Consider the following 22102-nt stretch of genomic DNA (forward strand, 5'->3'; position numbering starts at 1 on the left):
ATATATATATATATATATATATATATATATATATCTTCAAACACTTACCATGTGAACAACACGTGTCGAATTGCCCAATTGCAGTTTTTGCCTATGCTACATATGTATATAGTGATGGTGTGGGATAGTGCAGGGCAGAGGGCCCAAAATTGTGAAGTCACATTGAACTTTTGAGTTTTTTTGGGTCCCAAAACATTCATGTAAACTGTAAGGCATGGGCAGATTTGCAATGCCCCTAAAAAAGGGGCATAGATAATGAGTTGGTGGGCTCATAATATTCATAACCCGTTCCAACCTCCACATGTCCGTATGGGCCCAATAATAGTGACCCAGACATCTTTCTAACAGATGGTTAGTGGAGTGATACAACTAATCGTTTTTCTCAAAAGCAAAAGAGATAAATACTCTTCAAAGTATATATATTTAGATTTTTACTTATTACTTTTAATTAATATTTTTTAGTTAAATAACTGTATTAATTAAAAATAAATGGTAAAAATTTAAACTTACACATTATAAAGATAAGGTCATCAATTTTTTATTTCCTTAAATTGCAGTAGACGAGACATATAGACAATCTATTTTGTGAGGTATTTATGGTCCCGTTCATTTTACCGATTTAAGTTTTTAATTTTAAGTTTTTATAGTTAAAAATTTTAAAAAAATGTCACATCTATATTTTTTTACTATAATTAAAAACTCTAAAAAAATATCACATCACAGCTTGAATTGAAAACTCCAATCCGCAAAGCGAACGAAGCCTATATGTTATAGAAGAATTTATCATGCCTCTAATTAGAATTATTTGGAAGCACCACTCTATATCCTTATAATCATTGCCATATAATACTCGCCATTTTATTTTCATCTAATTAGGAATTTGATACCATGCACTCGTATCGTTAAAACAGCTCATAGTCAGATTTTGTACGGATAATACCAAACTTATAGTCAGATTTTGTTGAATTTGACACTAGCTGTCTCCAATTTAATTTTGATATTTAAATAACTTTTCTTTTTGAAGGGGATATTACTCAAACATTTGAAAAGCTGTAATATGAATAGATTTTATTTACAATTTACTTCTACACATTTACATGTATGAATTATACTAGGGGCAATTTCTGTCATGTAAAATAGTTTTTTTTTTTTTTTTTTGGCTGAATGTAAGACTTTATTGAAAGCCAAGAAAACGGCCCCAAGCTGAAACTACCGCTAGAGTCGGTCAGAGAGTCCCAACTAGCTAACTGACATCACAACCATTTTCAGTTCTAGGAATCCATCCAAAACTAACATCAAGCCTAGACTCAATCACAGCAAGAACAGTATAAAAAAGAGGAAGTACATGCCAATCAACATGGGAGAGCATTTACTTGCCAAAGCTTCAACAGCTTCTTTACAATCACCCATCAGCCTGGACATGACCCTGAAGCGTCAGAGCAACCTCACAGGCCAGCTTTGCCGCCTTCAATTCAGTTTTTATGGTTCATTTTACTGATTTGAGTTTAAAATTTAAGTTTTGTTACAGTTAAAAGCTCTCAGAAACAGTCACATTTAATTTTTTTTTACTACAGTAAAAAATTCTCATATAAAGTTACGTCTCAACTCAAATTAAAAACTCTAATAAGCGAACTAAACGGGCTCTAAAAATAGTCTTGTATGCAATCGTTCCTTTGCTAAGTATTGAACCTGCCGAACAAACTGCTACTGATCTAGTGGTTTCTAATCAAAGACCAACTCGTTCCTGACTTTTCAAATTTCACAGCGCCCCATCTTGCAAAATCATTTACAGGGGACAACAACAACCATTCCACAAAATCGAGCGGAGATTGGAATGGAATGCTACAACAAAGTTGAAAATATTAGAGTTTGAGAAGAGAAATGAGGGAGAAAAATAACACTTTATAAGGTATTAAGTTTTCATCTTAAAATGTTAACATGTTTAAGTGGAATGACCCAATATGCTTATATCACTGTGATCATATTTGTATTTAGACGATGTTGGACTCGGACATTTTACTCTTAATACATCCCTGCAAGATGGTGTTCCGCTAGGAGTTACTAATCACGTATTTTTTCAATAGATCGACCTAACTCGTTTGAGAAATGAGCTCTGATACTATATTAGAATTTGAGGAAAGAAATGAAGGTGAATAATAACACTTTATAAGGTATTATGCTTCCATCTTAAATGATTAACCTATTTAAATAAAATGGTCTAATATATTTATATAACTAATTATATTTCTTCCGGGACGGAGCCGAGCCTAAAAAATCGACTTGGCGCAGGAGGCCAAGCATTCTGAGCTGGAAGGAGGCAAGCAAATGAAGGGAGGCATTACGGGCCGACTACAAGAAGCAAAGCTTCGTAGACTCGATATTTTACCCTTAACAAAAAAACTCTCCCTAGCCTCTCTGAAGTGGGCAGTAAATCAAAAGCACGTCTCCACATAAACACTTGAGCCTAGGAGGAGGTCAAAATACGATCCGCTAGACGTCTCGTCAAAAGAGACTTTCAACCAGCTCAACATTTCAATCCCTTTGGATTGAAATGCCTTAAAATTCTGTAAATTTCAGTCTTATAAAAATTTTGTAAGCCTTAAATTACTTACCATTCGAACAGAAAGTAGGAAATGCCTCGAGAATTAATTATCATATATAAGAAACGTATTCATATTTTAACGTAGCTTTTGCAGCCATACGAAAAATGCAAAGTAGAAGTCAAAGAAAGAAAAAAGAATCAACTTCCTTAAAATTGCACAATAAGGAGAAATTGCCTAAATCGCCGACTTGGAAATCCTAAATATACAGTGCAATATCAAGCAAATGTACTCATGTATCGTGTTGTAAATACCAGGAAAAAAAAAAAAAGACTAAAGCTGATCTCGTTAGTCTAGAATTCGTTGTCTGCGAAGTTGACGTATTGTTGAAACGAGCTAGTTCATGCATGCATAATATTAAGAGATAATTACACCACAAGCAAAATTTTTAAACTATTACAAAAATAGCAAAAAATGATGTAATAATTATCATAATTATGTCTAATTTTCTGCGATATAATGATAATTTACAAAAAGAAAAAAATTGCTATTATAATATTTTAAAATTTTTGCGATATTTACACTTTGGTATATGTGTAAAGAGCTATTACTAAAACTTCAAATCCATGTTGCCAAGTTCTGAAACAAAAGTCTACGGAAGAAAAAAAAGGGAAAGAAGTTCTAAAACAATATATAAATGCCCTATTATTTATGTAATTTATGAGTGAACAAACCAAAATTTTCTTCAAAAAAAAAAAAAAAAAAAAGGCACCGAATGAGCTCTAAGGATTGGATCAAGATAAGCCCAAGTTGGTCCAATTTATGCTCGCACATTGGGCTTGGGATACTGCAATGGAAAAAAAAAAAAAAAAGGAGAAAATTGCAAAAACTACCTTAAACACGTAGTTTCGGAGTTTTATCCTTTTATTGTGATAGACTATCTTTAATAATAATTTTTTAAATTATAGATAATAATTTATCAAATTTTAGATAAAGATCTGTTAAATTACACCCGCCGTCGGTGATCGAAGACCCCATTGACAATATCTGTCAAATTATCGATAATAATCTATCAAATTACTTACTTCCTATAAAATTCAATAGGCTAGTGTTTAGACTTAAAAATCTTTAATGGTACCATTTTAAGGGATATTTGTTAAAATTACTCCAAAAAAAAAGTAAGAGAGTTGAAAGAAGAAAATAAGTTAGAAAAAATTATAAAATTTACTCTTAAGAGTATATGTGTATGAATTTTTACCCCTCATTCTTAATTAATAATCTTTTACTAGTATAATTATTTAACTAAAAATGTTATTAATCAAGAAAAATTAATATAAATTTTGTCCCGTATTTGTCTTATTTTCTCAGTGCTCTACCCTCCAATTGTTGTTGTAGGAAATTTAGGATTTAACGTTATATATATATTTATGGTCCGTTTAGTTCGCTGATTTGAGTTTTTAATTTAAGTTGAGATGTGATTTTATGTTGGAGCTTTTTACTGTAGTAAAAAAGTTACATATTACTGTTTTTGAGAACTTTTTATTACAGTAAAATTCAAATTTTAAATTTAAATTAATGAAATTAACATGCTTTATAGTTTGAAGAGTTTTATTAATAAATTAAACAGGTATTGTGATAAAAGTGAATCAATAGATTCCTTAATCCAGTTTTGGAGTCTGCGATTTGAAAAACTGATTGTGACATTTTAGCGACTGGTTTACACAATTGAATTAGTGGCTTACGTAATTCTTTTTTGTTTGGCCTTTAGAAAAAAAAAGTGGAATTAAAAAAGTGAACACAAGGTTTTATAATGAATAAAAAGTAAACCACTGGTTTACTTATTTAACAAACGTAGAAGAAATTTTCCGCTGAATTAACTAGGGGACTACTAAAAGTAAACAAGTTGTTTACTTAATCTCATTAATAGAAATGAGGATATTGTTGAATTTTTTTGGTATTTGTCAAGAGAAAAAAAAATAGAAATGATAAAATATGACCTAATTTCTCGAAATATTGTGGAAAATTTAGCAAGAATTCACAAAATAAGGCCAAGAATAACAAAAATAAGGCCGTTACTCTTCTCTTTCTAAAAAAAAAAAAAACTGAAATACCACTCAAGATGGTAAAAAGATAGTATCTATGCCACTTTATTTAAAAATCAACAATTGTCATTCAATTAAGGGAAAATTAGTGAACTCACCATTTGAATGTATTATTCTAAGATTTTTTTTCTTTACTCTTGATTAATACATTTTTGACTAATATAGTTTTTTGACTAAAAAATATTAATTAAGTATAAAAGATAAAAATTCAAGACCCATACATTTATAAAATGTTATAAATAAATACTCATCGTGAAACTAAATTAATAGTTTGTTATGTCGTACCAGATCTGCAGAAGATGCTATTTGATCTAGAACATTTTGGGCCCGTTTAGTTCGTTGATTCGAGTTGAGATATGACTTTATGTGAAAATTTTTTATTGTAGCAAAAAAGTTAGATGTAGTTGTTTCTAAGAGCTTTTTACTGTAGCAAAACTCGAATTCTAAACTCAAATCGGTGAAATAAACGAGGCATTTAATTGTCTTCTAAGCAATATTTGTGCATTGAATTTTTCTTCAGTCGATGAATTCCTCGATGCCATCCAACTGTTAGCAAACATGAAACCGTGAGCAGTCACGGATCAAAAATCTATAATAACAAAATTATATAAAAATTCGTAAAAATTACCGAATAATATTAACATATAAAAACATGACATATCCCAAAATCACTGTAAAATAAAATTATTTCAACCCTTACACCTACTGAAAGTTAGAAATCACATGATTCACAAATTCTAGAGATCTTAACCAATCGTGAATCAAATTCATTATTAAATTCTAGGTAATTCATAAAACCTAAAAATTTTGATATAATGCTAACATCATAGAATTAAACATACCCATAATTCAAATTCATTAGAAACACACTTTAATCATACCATGAGAATTATCAATCAAACCAAATTCTAGAATTATTTTTAGTACAATCTATAAAACTCACATAGCATTCATGAAAACCCTCTATCAATAAAGCATAAAATCCATACATTGAATTTTTATTAATTTGCTGAGCAAACTCTATGGCTTGCACATAAAATCCTTAAAAAGAATTCTTCTAAAGTGGCGTGAAAAAAAGAGGAAGGCGATTGAAGAGTGATGAATTCTCTCTTGAGAATTCTTTTAAGCGTTGGTGATAGGGCAAAAGCGTGCATGAAGGAAATGGAGAGAGAAAAAGAGAAAGCGAGAGATATTCTATTTTGAAGAGCGATAGGAGGCATGTGAAAATTTTGAAGGTTGAATGTGACTTATAAGACTACTTAGGTATATATACTATAGGGCCTTCTAAACCTAATAGGAAAATTTTTTTTCTCTCTTTTTATCTATTATTATTTTCATTTTTTTTAATTAAACCTCTATTATCACTCGGCAACGAAAGTTGCCAAGTCTGCGGTGACTTCGGCTATTATAATATATATAAATATTATAAGTCACCTTATCATATATATTATATATAAATATTATTATAACATACGCATTACAGTATTATATTATATATGATATAAAATTATATTTAAATAAAAAATCATTATATATATTAAATAATTAAATGAACAAAAAACTCAAGGACAAGAATAACAAATAAGTCACACAAAAAAATTTATTAGACTTATATAATTATTAATAATTTTGGGCACGTGATGCAAAAATAATAAACTGACATAATTTAAATAACATAACAGGTCATAATCGTATCACAAAGTACACGAATATAAATTAAATTTTATTTTAACATATAATTTTGGCACGAACACTTTCAGAACTTCGGTCCTTTGTGGCCGTCACCTGCGACATAACTAAATAAAACATTAGTTTATCTAACATAAATCATAAATAATTATTAAATATCATTTTCAAACGTTAAGGTTTCTAAAATATCCGTATAAGAAAACGGCGGGCGTTACGGAACCAGAACACTTAGATTATTAGTGGTAAAAAACTCAAGTTATCGTTTTAATTGGTTGTTAGGTATATTTTTAAATTAATTAGATTAATTTATTTAGACATAAATTAATATAATTTATAACGTTCATCAAAAGTTTTATGAAATTTTTTTACTCAATCCGTTTTATTACACTTTCGCACCTGAAATCATAGTACAAACTTCTTAAGGCTCCGTTCATTTAACCGATCTGAGTTTTGCTGTAGTAAAAAACTTTAAAAAATAGTCATATCTAACTTTTTTACTACAATAAAAAATTTTCACATAAAATTACATCTCAATTTGAATTAAAAATTCAAATCAACAAACTAAACAAGCTCTAAATGTCACTTTTTTATTAGGTTGAGGGTACCACGAAAGTGGTATAAATTATGCACCATACCAAATACCTATACCAATTGCAATTTATTCGTGTTGCTGTATTTCATCAATCTCGTTCTTTTCGCTGATTTGAGTTTAGAATTCGAGTTTTATTACAGTAAAAAGCTCTCAGAAACACTCACATCTAAATTTTTTGCTACAGTAAAAAACTCTCACATAACATCACATCTTAACTCAAATTAAAAACTCGAATTAACGAACTGAACAGGCCAGAAATTGCAAATGTGTGTTAAGTGTCAAAGTGACCCTCCCACGTGGATTATTTTTCCCCTCGCAGAATTCAGAATTGTTTGACCTGCGAAGGAAAAAAAAAAAAATTCACTCTTCAAAAATTAGGCAGGCATTTATCATAAACCAATTCCCAACTACCCCCGCAACCCCACACACCTTTTTGCCCTCTCTTTTACCGCCCGATCTTTCCTCGCCTTCACTCACATTTCCCATTTCGCCCCACGTTTTCACTCATAACACTTTTTTAAGGAGAAATAAATTCCTAACTCATAAAAAGACAATACAACATCAATCTTCATGGAATAAAATATTTATTAATTTTTTTTGAAAAAGGATAAAAATTTATTATATCGCATTAAGATGCATATAAATATTAGAGTATATGAGAATCAAATAATATACTATAATAAACAAATTGTCACTTATTACAAGATATTTTTCAATTATCTTATCACAAAAATCGGAACATGAAAATAACACTGTGGATGGCACAGCTGTAATTCCGTACAAACAAGAGGTCAAGTTAGCGAAGTCAACGCTTTAAAATCACTTCCCAGACAAGAAGATCGATTTTTCCCTTTCTTTTTTTCTTTTCCTTCTCATTCCATTTTCCTTTCTTTTCTCTCGCGTTCCTTAAAATCACTAACTTTTCCTCGATTCTCATTTTCTCCCGTGGGAAAGTAAGAGAAAATTCAGGTGAAAGCAAAAATCAATGGAGGAAAAGCACGTAGCTTTGGAATCGATCCCTAGCGAGGATCAAGAGATCGCCGTGAACAACCTCAACAATAGCACCGGCAACAACGACCATGGCTGGCAGAAGGTGACCTACGCCAAGCGCCAGAGGAAGACGAAACCCTCGGCGGCGGCGGCGGTCTCTGATTCTCTCGCCAACGGCACTTCCAAGATCGCAGCCAACGGTTCCCTCGCCGGCGGCGATAATGTGTTCCGGTCTCTGGAGCAGCAGTCGGAGGATCGGCGCCGGCGAATTCTCGAAGCTCAGAGGGCGGCCAATGGCGTCGCCGACGGTAACGCTCCGGCCAGATCGAAGGCCAGGTCTGACGACGACGATGACGATGAGGACAGCGATGAGGAGATCGCGGCTGCGGAGAACGGAAAGCCCGAGGAGACGAAGAAGGTGAAGCCGAAGAAACCAAAGAAGCCTAAGGTTACGGTGGCTGAAGCCGCGGCGAAGATCGATCCAAACCATCTCTCGGCGTTTCTTGCGGAAATTACAGTGAGTTTCTTGCAGTTCTTGCTCTGATCTACTTTAATCTATCGATTGAGATCGTAATTCAGCTTCAATTGGTACATTTTTATTTCTCTGTTGTTCATTTATTTAGTTATTTATTCATTATTTTGGGAATTATGGATAGGCATCGTATGAGACGCAACAGGACATCAGGCTGATGCGGTTCGCCGACTATTTCGGGCGCGCATTCTCGGGGGTGAGCTCGGCGCAGTTTCCATGGATGAAGATGTTCAGAGAGTCAACGGTGGCCAAGATTGCCGATGTGAGTTAGAGATTCTTTATCTTCTGTGCTCATATGCATTTGTCAAAAAAAAAAAAAAATGGTGCTGAGCATTTTCATAGAATATGAATTCATTAGGCTGGTGCTATTTGGCATACCTATCAACATGCATGTTGCTTTGTGATATGATTGCCTAAATTGGGATACGTAAATTCATAATTGGTTATGAAATTGAACTAGGTATTCCTTGAAACAATTTTCTTTTGAAAAATACGGTATGCTGTATGGAATTTTGGGACTTTTAAATTTTTGGCAAAATACACCCGGCGTGTTGTAATGGAAGACACTTTTTTGCCTCCTTTTCTGTTCTACTTTCACAAATGTTGTATTTGTGATGTCAAATCTCTTGGAAAGCAATATGTGATAATTTTATTTTAGATTGGGTCATTCAAGAAAGCGATATGGATAAAAGTGATTTTTGTTACGCTTCAACGTTTATCAAGGCTCAATCTAGTACTGAATTTTGAATTTTGATTGAGTACTCTTTTCAAACTGTGTGTGGGATTCCCTGTAGTATGAGCTATTTCTATCTCTTGTTAGCTCTTATAGTCGATAAGTTATATGGGGAACGATTATTTGAGATTAGTGGGTTTCTATGGTCTGCTGTTGCGGTGATGTACTCCTAGGACGGGAATAGAGAGAATGCTTGAAGGCCTGAAGTTTCCTTAACCTTGGTTGGTGGAGACTGATGCATATGAAGGGGGGTTTTTTATTTTTTATTTTTTATTTTTTTTTATTTTTATAGTGGCCATCTTTGTCAGGCTCTTAATTTTCTTTTAAGGTAGGAATCTCCCGCATACATTATGGAACAGATTTAGGGTCCCTATTATGTGCCTTCTTTTCCTTTTATCTTCTTAAAGGACGCCAAATTGAAGTTCTAAATAGAAACTGAATTTTGAGTGTGGAGACTTATATCAAATACACTTCGAAGTTTGTCTCACAACGTTTGTTGCGACTCTGACATTTTGCTGTGTTGAGTAACAGGTTTTCTGTTTTGATGTTTCTGTTAGCTTCTTAGTCTATCTGTGACTTCTAGGATATGGTGCAAAATTGGTTTTCCCATCTTTATCATGGGATGGTCCTACTACCTTTCTTGTCCTTGTACTTTATTTTAGAACATTGTTCACCTAGGCCTTTTGTGTAATTCTGGGGACCTAATTGTGATTATTCTTTTTTGCACAGGTTCCCCTTTCTCATATTCCTGATGCTGTTTATAAGACGTCTGTTGATTGGATCAACCATCACTCCGTTGAGGAACTTGGAACTTTTGTATTATGGTCTTTAGATAGCCTTTTGGCTGACTTTGCAAGTCAGCACGCTGGTGCTAAAGGCTCCAAAAAGGGTGTTCAGCACGTTTCATCAAAATCTCAGGTAATTGCAAATGCCGTCTATGCTTTTTCTTTGCCGTGCTTGTTTTGCATCTTGGCTTGCTTCTCGCATGATAAAATGCGACTGATTACCGTTTTTCAGATTATTATATTTGAAATCTATTATCTACAAGACATGTACACAAGAAAGGAAAACAAATGGGGTTTGTAACCCACAACTTATTTAATTAGATTTGACATGTAAGTAGTATTGGGAGAGGGTTTAGTCACCCAGAAGTAGTGATTCAAAGAATAGCCAAATTTTGCAGAAATGCCATTTCCCTCTTGGTTACTTAATGTGGAAAAATAGGAGAAGAAAAAATATTTCTTATTCTCTGAATTAATTCTATATAGCCGGCTCTCTTAGGGTTTTATGCACAAAAGTAGAATCTCCTGAATTACACCTTATCCCATTATTCATGGGATATCAGGAAACTAACTAATTACCTTAATCCTAGGGATACAAAATATAAATTTCAAACTTTCCTAATATATCCTATGTACAAAATCAATAGATTGCGTTTTCCACACTCCCCTTCAAGCTGGTGAATAGGTGTTCACTATTCCTAGCTTGGACACAAGATTCTGAAACACTGAACTATTAAGTCCTTTTGTGAGTACATCAACAAGTTGACCCTGTGTAGATACGTAGGGTGTACAAATCAGGCCACTGTTCAGCTTCTCTTTGATGAAGTGTCTGTCAATTTCGATGTGCTTTGTTCTATCGTGCTGTACTGGGTTGTGAGCCATGCTAATTGCAGATTTGTTGTCACAGTAGAGTCTCATTGGGCCATCCCACTTAATCTTCAAATCTTCTAAAATAATCTTCAACCATAGCAATTCACACACACCCTGAGCCATCGCTTGGAATTCTAGAACGAGCTACAACATTCTGTTTCTTGCTCCTCCACGTCACAAGGTTTCCACCAATAAAAGTGCAATAACGGGAAGTTGACCGTCTGTCTACCACTGACCCAGCATAGTCTGCATCTGTATACGCTTCAAGCACTACTCCTCCATTCCTTTTGAACAAAATACCTCTGCCTGGTGTCCCTTTGAGATAATGCAATACTCGGTATGCTGCATGTAGATGTGCCTCCTTCGGATTATGCATGAATTGACTAATCACACTTACCACGTATGCTATATCTGGCCTAGTATGAGATAAGATAGATAAGTCTCCCCACCAAGCGTTGATACATCTCTCTATCCACTGCGACATCTTCTTCTGCTTCTCCGAGCTTCAAATTTGGATCTATTGGAGTGCTCGCCGGCTTGCACGCGGTCTTCCCGGTTTCTTTGAGAAGATCTGTAACATATTTTTGCTGTGAGATGAAAATACCTTGCTTGGAATGAGCCACCTTGATTCCCATGAAATACTTCAGCCTCCCTAGCATCTTAATCTCAAATTCTTTAGCTAAACATCGACTGAGACGCTGCATTTCCTCATCATCATCTCCCGTCACTATTATGTCGTCAACATATACTAAGAGGACTGTAACTCCCCCTAAAGATGAGTGTTTGACAAACAGTGTATGTTCTCATTGACTTTGCCGATATCCCATAGCTGTCATTACCTTTGCAAATCTTCCAAACCATGCTCGCGGCGATTGCTTAAGTCCATACAAGGCCTTCTTCAATCTACATACTGTGTGTGCAGCTAAGTTATGACCATAACCCGGTGGAACCTCTATGTAGATTTCCTCCTCTAGTTCTCCGCGCAAAAACACATTCTTGACATCAAACTGTTGTAGCTCCCAATTATAATTGGCTGCTAATGATAACAAAACTCTTACTGTATTCATTTTAACCACCGGAGCGAATGTCTCTTGGTAATCAATCCCATAGGTCTGGGTATACCCCTTGGCAACCAACCTCGCCTTGTATCTTACTATTGAACCATCTGCCCTATATTTCACGGTGTAAATCCATTTCCATCCCACTGGTTTCTTCCCTTCAGGCAATTTCACAAGCTCCCAAGTTTTGTTCTTCTCCAATGCTTCCATCTCCATATTCATAGCCTGTCTCCATTTTTCATCAGTTAAAGCCTCAGACAAAATGGTAGGGATGGCAATAGTATTTAGGCTGACAAGAAATGCTTGGGTGAGAATTTTTCAAAGAAAAGAAATTGTGCAAGTGGGTATAGAGGTCGACTTACACATTCTCTAACTCCTTTTCTAATGGCAATGGGAAGATCCTGATCATTATTATTCATGTAGGTTTCAGAAAAAAGGATTAGAAATTGTTACCTCATTTCCAGAGCTCGGGTTGGAGTCTTGAACTTGCACAGATTCCGGGATAGCCTTCTTCCTTCTTGAAAATACTTTGCCTTTGCCAAATCTTACATTCTCAATGGCAGAATTTAGGTTGTCAGGCTCGGGTTCAGTGGAGTGAGGCTGGGGAAACTCGGGTTTTGATGGATGAAGATCAAGAGATAGAAAATCCCCCCTGTCCTTATCTTCCACTATTGAATTCTCCCCCCTAAAGATAAGGATCATTGAATTAGGATTTGTCTTCATGGAAAGTAACATCAACCGAGACATAGAACCTTTTTGAGGGAGGATGATAACATTTGTATCCTTTCTGAGTAGAAGAATAGCCCACAAAAACACATTTGACTGCCCTTGGATCTAATTTCCCCCTGTTTGGAGTATGGATATGGACAAATGCCACACACCCGAATATCCTAGGAACCAGATTATTCGTAGTGCGTACATTTGGATAGAATGAGGAAAGCACGTCCGTTGGACTTTTGAAACCCAAAACCCTAGAAGGCAAACGATTTATAAGATGTGCAGATGTAAGAACTGCTTCCCCCCAAAGGGATTTAGGCACATTTTTCTGGAACATAAAGGATCGGGTGGAATCGAGAAGATGACCATTTTTCCATTCTGTCACTCCATTTTGCTGTGGAGTATTGACACATGATGATTCATGGATGATTCATTCCTTTTGGAAATATGGAGTGAGGACTTGATTGAAATAGTCCCTAGCATTGTCGGATCTCCCCCAAATTGGGTCTTTACCATAGAGCAGAAATTTGGTAGGACATTACTGACATCGGATTTTTGTTTAAGCAAAAATATCCAAGTGACTCGAGTACAATCATCAATAAATGAGACAAACCATTTTGCCCCTGTCACATTAGGAATAGTAGAAGGGTTCCAAATATCAGTATGAATGAGATAAAAAGGAATAGAGTTTCTTTTATTACTGATTGGAAAAGGTACACGTTTGTGTTTAGCCAGTTCACACACTTCACAATGAAAATATTCAATATCTAGACCTCTAAATAAGGAAGGAAACAGAATTTTGATAATCCTAAACGATGGATGGCCAAGTTGGCGGTGGTGAAGCCAAATTTTTTCTTTATTTGATGAGAGAAGTTCTGAGACAAAAGAGTGAGATGTTGTGCCCTTGGTAATGCTTGATTGACTAGGTGTTTCAAGAAGGTAGAGTCCATCTTGTTCTCTAGCACGTCCAATCGTCCTCCCCGAACCCTCGTCATGAAATAAACAATAACTATGGTGAAAAAACACTCTGCAATGTGAATCTTTGGTAAGATTTTGGACAGAAACAAGGTTCGTAGTCAATCGAGGAACATGGAGAACATTTTTTAATGTCAATGATGGGCTTATTTTAACATATCCTATGCCTGCTACAGTGGTTAATGCTCCATCTGCGGTAGTTATTTTTTTACTGCTTGAACATGGGGTATATGAGGCAAACATGTTTGGTGAGTGGGTCATATGGTCGGTAGCACTGGAGTCAATGACCCAGGAGCCGGCAAGGGTTGTATCTGAGACATTTAATCCAATGGAAAATGAAGACTCACCTGAATACGCCAATGAACAAGTACTTGACGGTTTGTCGAGATTGCCTATAAGGGATCTTACTCGTTCGATTTCCTCTTGGCTAAGACTCCCCATCTCTTGCAGTGTTCCCTCACTTTGCTGCCCTGCTGCAACATGAGCTTGTCCATGACTTTTCGGTTGCTCTCCTTTCTGCCCCGACTCATGACTTGGTGGTTTCCCATGCAGCTTCCAACACTTCTCACGGGTATGGCGTGCCTTCTTGCAATAAGTGCACCATAAAGTATTTTTGTAGTCTCGGTTTTGGGTCTTCTACTGACCATCCTTGACATTCTCAAGTGCCGGTGCCTTTTCTGCAGTCATGGCTGGGTTGCTACCGCCACTAGCCAACATTGCCGAGCCATCAGTGTTCTTTGGCTCAAGCATTATTTCTCTTCGACTCCCTTCTCCCCAAATGATTGCCACCACCTCATTGAAACATGGGACCTCTTGCTTTCCAAGAATTTGAATTCTCACCAAGTCAAACTCCGGGTTGAGTCCAACAAGAAAATCATAGACTCTATCTTGCTCAATAAAGGTCTTGATAACTGCAGCATCTTCAGGACACTTGGTTTTAATCACCCTATAATGATCGAGTTCTGCCATAGGGCCTTCATTTGATTCGCATACTCAGTGACCGTTCTTTCCTCCTTGTCTTGCAACGATTGTCTTTCCTTTGACTTCGTAGACTTGAGCAACATCCTTCGCCTTAGAGTATGTTTGTTGAATTGCATCCCATATATCCTTGGCAGTGGCCAAGAACATACATGTATCGCTAATCTCCGGAGTCATGGAGTTCCACAGCCATGCCATGATCTTCGAATCCTCCTCATCCCACGCTTCAAATCGTAAATCTTCCGGTTTTGGTCCTGTCCCTAAGAGGTGACTGATTTTTCCTTTCTCTTTCAACACAGTCTGAACAAGTTGGGACCATTTAAGGTAGTTTTTTCCACCCAGCCTATATGCGGCCTGAATGTTCTGCAATTCCTCGACCTGTTGAGGCCTAACGGTTTCTGCATCCTCCGACCGTGTTGTAGCGGTTGTCTTGCCACCTCCGACATCCTCAATCAAACCAAGCGGTCTCCAGGCAATTAAGGCCGGTTGTGTCAAACAGAATACCAGCGATGAAGGCTGATACAATCCAGGCACTCTCTTACGGAAGCGTCCTGACAGCAGTGGCGATAGGGCAGAGAAAAGAAAAAACAACCCTTGCTAATGAAGGCCTTGATTAGAACATGATAGCAGCGAACAGAGGCAACGACAGTTTCGGTGTGTCTGTACAGTCCGTATAGAGTGGCAGTGGTCAAAGTTGCGGCAGCGAATCAATAGAACTTCAAAAAAAAAATAAAAAAAATAGCAGCAATGAAGGCTTCTGGAGAGAGTGATGATGGATATGGGCAATAAAGGCCCTGTGATGAGGCTTGGCAATGAAAGCCAAGAAAGAAACGACAATGAAGGCCTAAGAAAAATAAAGTAAGTTAGGAAACCTAGGGCTTTGATACCATGTGGAAAAATAGGAGAAGAAAAAATATTTCTTATTCTTTGAATTAATTTTATACAGCCGGCCCTCTTAGGGTTTTGTGCACAAAAGTAGAATCTCCTAGATTACACCTTATCCCATTATTCATGGGATATCAGGAAACTAATTGATTACCGTAATCCTAGGGATACAAAATATAAATTTCAAACTTTCCTAATAGATTGCGTTTTCCACACTTCATAATGCTATAACTTCTTATAGTGTGATCAAATTTATGATGACCCTCTATGTTACCCCAGGTTGCAATATTTGTGGTCATAGCTATGGTGCTGCGAAGAAAACCTGATGTATTAGTTTACATATTGCCAAAGTTGCGGGAAACTCCAAAATATCAAGGGCAAGATAAGCTTCCACTTATTGTATGGATTATACTCCAGGTAAGTTAGTAAAGCCTCTTCTTTGTTCTTTTATTTTGTCCCACATTTTGCTTCTCGTGTCAATATAGTCTTATTTTTTTATAGGCCTGTCAAGGAGATCTGGCTGTTGGTTTGTATGCATGGGCACGCAATCTCTTGCCTTTAGTCAGTGGGAAAAGCAATAATCCACAGTCCAGGGATCTGGTTTTACAGCTAGTTGAGAGGTATTTAAGCATTAATACTTCTCTCTCTGTCTTTTTTTTTTTTTGGCTTCTTGAATTCTTCATTCTCAAATGAAACCTCTTCCTTTTTTTCCCATACCAGGATCTTGTCTACCCCTAAAGCTCTTACTATTTTGGTAAATGGTGCTGTCAGAAGGGGTGAGCGTTTGGTTCCACCTTCTGCATTTGAGATACTAATGCGAGTTACCTTTTCAGCATCTTCAGCCAGAGTTAAGGTGAGTATATCTGTTTATTGGGATCTGGGTGCAGGGGCGTCTTCTCATCTTTCGATGCATGATATATGAAGCATACTTTTAAAATGCTGTGTTTTAGGCAACCGAGAGGTTTGAGGTTATATACCCCACCCTAAAAGAGGTCGCTCTTGCTGGCTCTCCCGGAAGCAAAGCAATGAAACAAGTTGCACAACAGATACAAAGCTTTGCTATTAAGGCTGCTGGAGAAAGTATGATAACTCAATCTACTCCTTTTTTATCACTTACTTTCTTTCTTGAAAATTAAGAAAACACAGAAGGTTTTTATTGGATTTGAGAGATAGCTGCTTCTCGCAGGCACTCCTGAACTGGCCAACGAAGCATCTGCAGTTTTTATTTGGTGCCTGACCCAGAATGCTGAATGTTACAAGCAGTGGGTGAGCAATTCTAGTTATTACCGATGCTCTTTCTTTATTCAAGATTATTATTTGTTTTCCTTTTCTTTTTAATATTGCTTCTATGTCTCAACCATGTGAACCGACTTACGTAGCCTGCTTATCCTGTGTAACTTCTGAACAGGACAAGGTTTACGAAGACAATCTCAAAGCAAGTGTAGCTGTCCTGAAAAAGCTCTCTGACCATTGGAAAGAGCTACCAGTGAAACTGTCCCCTCTTGATCCTATGAGAGAAACTCTGAAGAATTTCAGGCACAAGGTACCTTATCTATATTTTTGGAGATTTTTCATGATGTTGCTTCCGTAATCATTAAATTGCAAATCGAATGACTTTCTTAATCGAATGACTTTCTTTCCATTTTAGAATCAACGATGCACTTAGTAAATGATTTGTCAAATGGTATAGAAGTATTGACTTGATTTATGCTTGTTGTTTCCATAGAATGAGAAGGCATTAGCTAGTGGGGCAGATGCTACTCAACAAGCACTCCTCAAGGATGCAGACAAGTATTCTAAGCTGATATTGGGAAAGCTATCCCGCGGAAATGGGTGCATGAAAAGCATAGCCATTATTGTTATTGCCTTGGCTGTAGGCGCTGCTGTCGTGTCCCCAAACATTGAGTCTTTCGATTGGCAGAAACTGGCTACGGCTTTCAGCGGTCATCTGTCTATTTGAGGAGAAAGGTTTCTCTGCCTCAGCCGTCAATGATGCAAAGCATCAATTTCTTTTTGTCATACAGCATCTAGCGCGCGGGCAAAGTTTCCCCTGAATAAGGTGGCAGAAGTTTCTTGTATACTTTTTTTCTGCATCTCCATGTGGGGAAAGAAGTAGCAAAAATAGTTGAAAGGTTAATACCGCTTTAAAATTATAAGATGGTTTGTGCCATTTAGGACTTTTCCTTACTTTTTTGACATCTCTTGGGAACACTTTTAAGCATATTTACCTCTGACATCTATAGTGCCGGCAAAAAAGCAGAAGAGTTGAATACACTTGTAGCTTTGGTCTGGTATCTATATGAAAAAGGAATACTTGGCAGGGTCTTTTTCTTTTTTCAATTAATTTTCAATTTTTGGTTCTGGCATCTGGTGGTTATTTTTATTGATCTTATCGCTTATTTTTCCCTTTGTAGTTCCCTTTTTAGTCATATGGATATTGGTTGTTAGCTAAGTGATGCAAGAATTGATTTGTTCGTTGGTTCCACAATTGACCCTCACAGTTTCACCTCAGTAGCTTCACAGCTTTTACTCCAGCACCTACAAAGTTGGATCTTATCTTAGGTGCAAAGAAGACGATACTTGAGAGACTAGGTTAACACTTGTAGGCTCTTCTATCAGTGGTATAAGTGAGTAATAAAAAATGACGTAATGTGTTATTTAAGGAATAACACTATTATGATAATAAAAATTTACAATGCTTTTTGTTTGGGGAATATGGGGTTGGAGAATATGTATGATAATCAGGGGCTTTAGCCATCGATACAGGCACGCACATTCCAAGCTCTAGACTGTTTGGTCGTTCTGCATTTTAAAGTTTTTTCATGAGTAATCTTCAGGTTCGGCAAATGGGTATTTCAGATACGCATTTTTAATTTTTGAAGGATCTTCTGGCTTAGACCAAGGATACTTCATGGACGGATCCCGGGGGAATTTCCTGAAGTTCAGAAATGGTGCCCAAAGAAGCACACTGTCCAAGGGGAGAAAAACAATGGAATTATTAACCAACCTTATACATAGGCTTCTAACCCCAAAAAAAAAAAAAAAAATCTTATTCATAGACGCATATGTACAAAAGTGAGACGCATATGTACATAAGTGAGGTAACTTAAGAAGAACTTTTAGAAAATAATTGAAAATTTCTTCTCTTTACCAACTCTTGTTGACGCCTCTACCTATATTAAGGAAATTGAACCGAGTGATTGGACAAACATGTTTATTTCAATCATTTTAGGACTAAGTTGTCCAAATTTTAAAAGAAAACCAAGTGAAAAAGAGGACTTACCCAGCAAAGAAGATGAAGACAAACATGAATTGGAAATATGTCTCTAAGAGATTCCTTTTATACCATCTTATCCTAAGCCAGTTCATAATGATTGGCTGCAGTTCAACACAAGAGATGCATAGTAAATTTTAATTAAAAAAGGAAAAAGTTAATAAGTTTATTGAAACAGAAAGTAGTAAAGATAAAAGGGAAAAGAAATCACTCACTGGCATAACAAGGAAGTAGAAAAAGGCAACAACTCCCAATTGTATTAGAGTCCATGTAAGATCTTGCTCATTATTAACTCCAGTTACAGCAAAGGCAGGCTGCTCAACCTGCTAGGACAAGTTCCCATTAAATTTCATCACCCCCACAAAAAAAAAGGCAAAAAAAAAAAAATCATAGAAATTTATAGAAACAAAAGACTCATGCCTTACAATGGCCAAAACAGCTCCAATTTGAACAGCCAAACTAGATTTCTTCATGTGAAAATACTCAACTGGCTTTTGAATTATGCTTGCCATTGTCTAAAACCAAAGGGTCAAAGAATTAACAATTATACCAAAAGCTTGTAATCCAGAAATATTGGAAACATGAGTGACCAAAACAAAAAGTGATAAATTCTATACCTCTTGATTAAGCTTGGCGGTGCAGGAATGGGAGTGTTTAGAAGTAACGGAGAGAGGATTTCTGCGCTGAGGAAGGCCTAGAGAAGGCAAAGCCTTGGGGATATGGAAGCTGATTGAGCAACTCATTTTGGAGGCTTTTAGTTTGTTGTGTGTTCTCTTATCTTAGTTTCATGGCAGGGAAAAAGCGTTTGGCTGGGCCCGCCCTTGGAGAATAAAATGAAATACAAAAGAAAAATACCAGGAGAGATGTTTATAAGTGATTTCTGATCCTCTATTTTCAGTAGAGGTGGGGTCTGCCCTCTGTGTTGATTATGAGACATCTAAACCGTGATGTTGTTCATGATGCTAAAATCGTATTAGATTTCGTTATAAGAAGTGGTGTTAAAACTTGAATACAATAATAAAAAAACTAAAAAAAAAACGTCAAAAATTAAATATATGAAATTTATTTTAATGACAATAAATTATATGTTTATTATAATAAAGTAAATAAAATTAGCTTACATTATAATATTAGGTAAGTGAAAGAACAAATGTAGGTTATAGTTTTTTTTTTTTTTTTTTTTTTTTTTTTTTTTTTAATCCAGCATTTTTGTAAGTTAGCCGGGTTTTTTTTTTTTTTTGTCTTTTCTTTTTAATCCAGCATTTATGTAAGTTAGCCGTGAAATAGTAATACAATATTACTATCAAAATTGAGAGTCTCCATTGAGAAGATTGGCATGAGATTGACAGTCTTATTCTTTAATCCCTATTTGTATAGCTTCACCTTTCCAACTCTCATTACAAGATAAAGAAATGCAAATAAAATTAGATTCTCATTTCCTATACCGATTCCCTGTCGTAATAAGCAAACATCTCATAAATATAAATAGTCTATTGTGCTCGTTTAATTTATAATTCTAAATTAATTTTTTAACAAAAAGTTTTAGAAATAACAAAAAAATCAAGAAACAAAAAAAAATTCCTTTGTCTTTTTAATTTTTAAAATAAATTTTTATGGTGATTTGGGTTTTCTTTTTTCTCTCTCCTTTTTCTTAAATTCTTTTTATTATGTTTTAAACTAAAAGAGAGGAAATAATATTACAATTATAGATTTTGAAAATAAACTTCTCTATTCTCTCTCTCACCCCTGTGTGGCTAGGGTTTTCCCTCTCAAGAGGTTGTCGACATGTCTGCATTTTGTAGGGGCCGGAGTTGACTGAGTCGCATCCTGACAATCTCTAGCCTCCCAGCCCTGTTAGTTTTTGCTTTTCTTTTTGTGTTTTTCCTTGTTTTGCAGGTGGGTGGTGCTCCTCCATGGGTAAGATGAATCTTGGCAAATCTGAGCTTGATTTTGCTTTGTGGTTCGCTCCTCATGTTGTATGTTACTACGGGGAAGGTCGCAAAGGTCACCGTGGTCGAGTTCGTACCGTTGGAGGTGTGGGAAGTCTCCGGTTTGGAGCCGTGTAAGGGGAAAAGTCTGCTGCTTTTCAACACAAATCTAGAATGAGTCCGCTTCGGGATTCTGCTGAAACTATGAGAACTAGGTTGAAAAAGGGAGGCGAGGAAGCCTTTTCCTGAAGCCGTTCTTACCGGTCATCGTATATTTTTGGTGTTGAGGGGTTCAATCTTGTTGGTTGATCGTTTGAGATCTTTATAGATGTTTTAATATTTTTGTGGTTTTTGTTTATGTTTGTGTTGTAATAATGGTGATGTTTTCCCCATCTACCAACATTATGTCTCAGCTAGAGGGTGGTCTCTCCACTACTCTATGTCTGTGATGTGTCTCTCAGATAGAGAGTGGTTTCCCTACCACTCGAAGACTGAGTTGTGTGATTTAGGTCAATTGTTGGACTAGGATGTGGCTCATCTTGAGTCTTTTCTATGTGGCCGAACCTTTTTCTAGTGCCACTTTGTGGAGGAATTCTCTCCCGTTTTTGTGATAGAGGTGTGTTTATATTATCTAGTCATGTTAAGGAGTCTAGGAGTTAAGCTTACTGAAGAGCTTATACAACAAGTTATCTTGCTAAGTAAGCTTTGCTGTTAGTTAGTTTACTATCTTGTTGAGTAAGCTTTCTGTTAGCTTAGTTTCTACTTGTAACTTATATATAAACAAGTTATTGTAACAATATTCAATAATATACAAATTTCTTCAAACATTCTTTTGAGCAAGTTTCTTTATATGGTATCAGAGCCATTCTTGTCGATGACAGATATCTTTTTCGGTGATTGCCATGGGAGATGCTTCTGCAGCTGTGGCAGCTGTGCCAACAAACTCTTCTTCTTCTTTCTCTCGTTCTACTCCACTTACTTTTTCACATCCAATTTCCTCAAAACTGGACAATAACAATTTTCTTGTTTGGCGGTGACAAGTTCTTGCTATTGTTCGAGGTCATCGCCTTCAAGATTTTCTTTCAAGTTATGCGAGATTTCCTCTGAGGTTTCTTTCTCTAGAGGATGAACTTCTTCGCGTGGTCAATCCAGAATTTCTTGAGTGGGAGTAGCAAGATCAGTTGCTCGTGTCTTGGATGCTGGCTTCCATGACAGACTTAGTTCTTGCTCGTATGGTTAACTGTGAAACTGCAGCTCAGGTCTGGCACACAATTGAGGTATATTTTACTTCGCAAATTCGAACTAAGAAATCTCAGTTCAAGACTCAATTGCAAAATGTTAGTAAATATTCTTTAACTGTTAACGAATATCTGCTTCGGATTAGATATTTTGTTGATATACTTGCTTTAGTTGGACATGCAATTGCTACTAAGGATCACATTGATGCAATCTTTAAT

At 36.0% G+C, this 22102-nt stretch overlaps 2 protein-coding genes across 3 annotated transcripts; one reads left to right on the forward strand and one right to left on the reverse strand.

Moving 5' to 3' along the window:
* Nucleotides 1-7785: 7785 nt before the first annotated feature.
* Nucleotides 7786-17809, forward strand: LOC21395208. The gene is made up of 10 exons (XM_010103654.2): nucleotides 7786-8430; nucleotides 8570-8707; nucleotides 9908-10096; nucleotides 15723-15860; nucleotides 15945-16063; nucleotides 16164-16296; nucleotides 16394-16523; nucleotides 16630-16709; nucleotides 16852-16986; nucleotides 17170-17809. The coding sequence occupies exons 1-10, from the start codon at nucleotides 7909-7911 to the stop codon at nucleotides 17401-17403; spliced, it is 1818 nt and encodes a 605-aa protein (XP_010101956.2). The 5' UTR covers nucleotides 7786-7908; the 3' UTR covers nucleotides 17404-17809.
* Nucleotides 17810-18085: 276 nt separating this feature from the next.
* LOC21395209 (NAD(P)H-quinone oxidoreductase subunit L, chloroplastic) lies at nucleotides 18086-19543 on the reverse strand. 2 transcript variants are annotated; one of them, XM_010103655.2, is made up of 5 exons: nucleotides 19335-19543; nucleotides 19143-19232; nucleotides 18933-19040; nucleotides 18727-18821; nucleotides 18086-18411 (listed from the first exon to the last, which is right to left on the reverse strand). In XM_010103655.2, the coding sequence occupies exons 1-5, from the start codon at nucleotides 19458-19460 to the stop codon at nucleotides 18264-18266; spliced, it is 567 nt and encodes a 188-aa protein (XP_010101957.1). In that variant the 5' UTR covers nucleotides 19461-19543; the 3' UTR covers nucleotides 18086-18263. The 2 variants fall into 2 exon arrangements, with proteins under 2 accessions (XP_010101957.1, XP_024025042.1); XM_024169274.1 differs by having other exon boundaries at nucleotides 18933-19043.
* Nucleotides 19544-22102: the final 2559 nt, after the last annotated feature.

The sequence above is a fragment of the Morus notabilis genome, unplaced genomic scaffold (assembly GCF_000414095.1).
Source record: "Morus notabilis unplaced genomic scaffold, ASM41409v2 Scaffold677, whole genome shotgun sequence".
NCBI classification, from domain to species: Eukaryota; Viridiplantae; Streptophyta; class Magnoliopsida; order Rosales; family Moraceae; genus Morus; species Morus notabilis.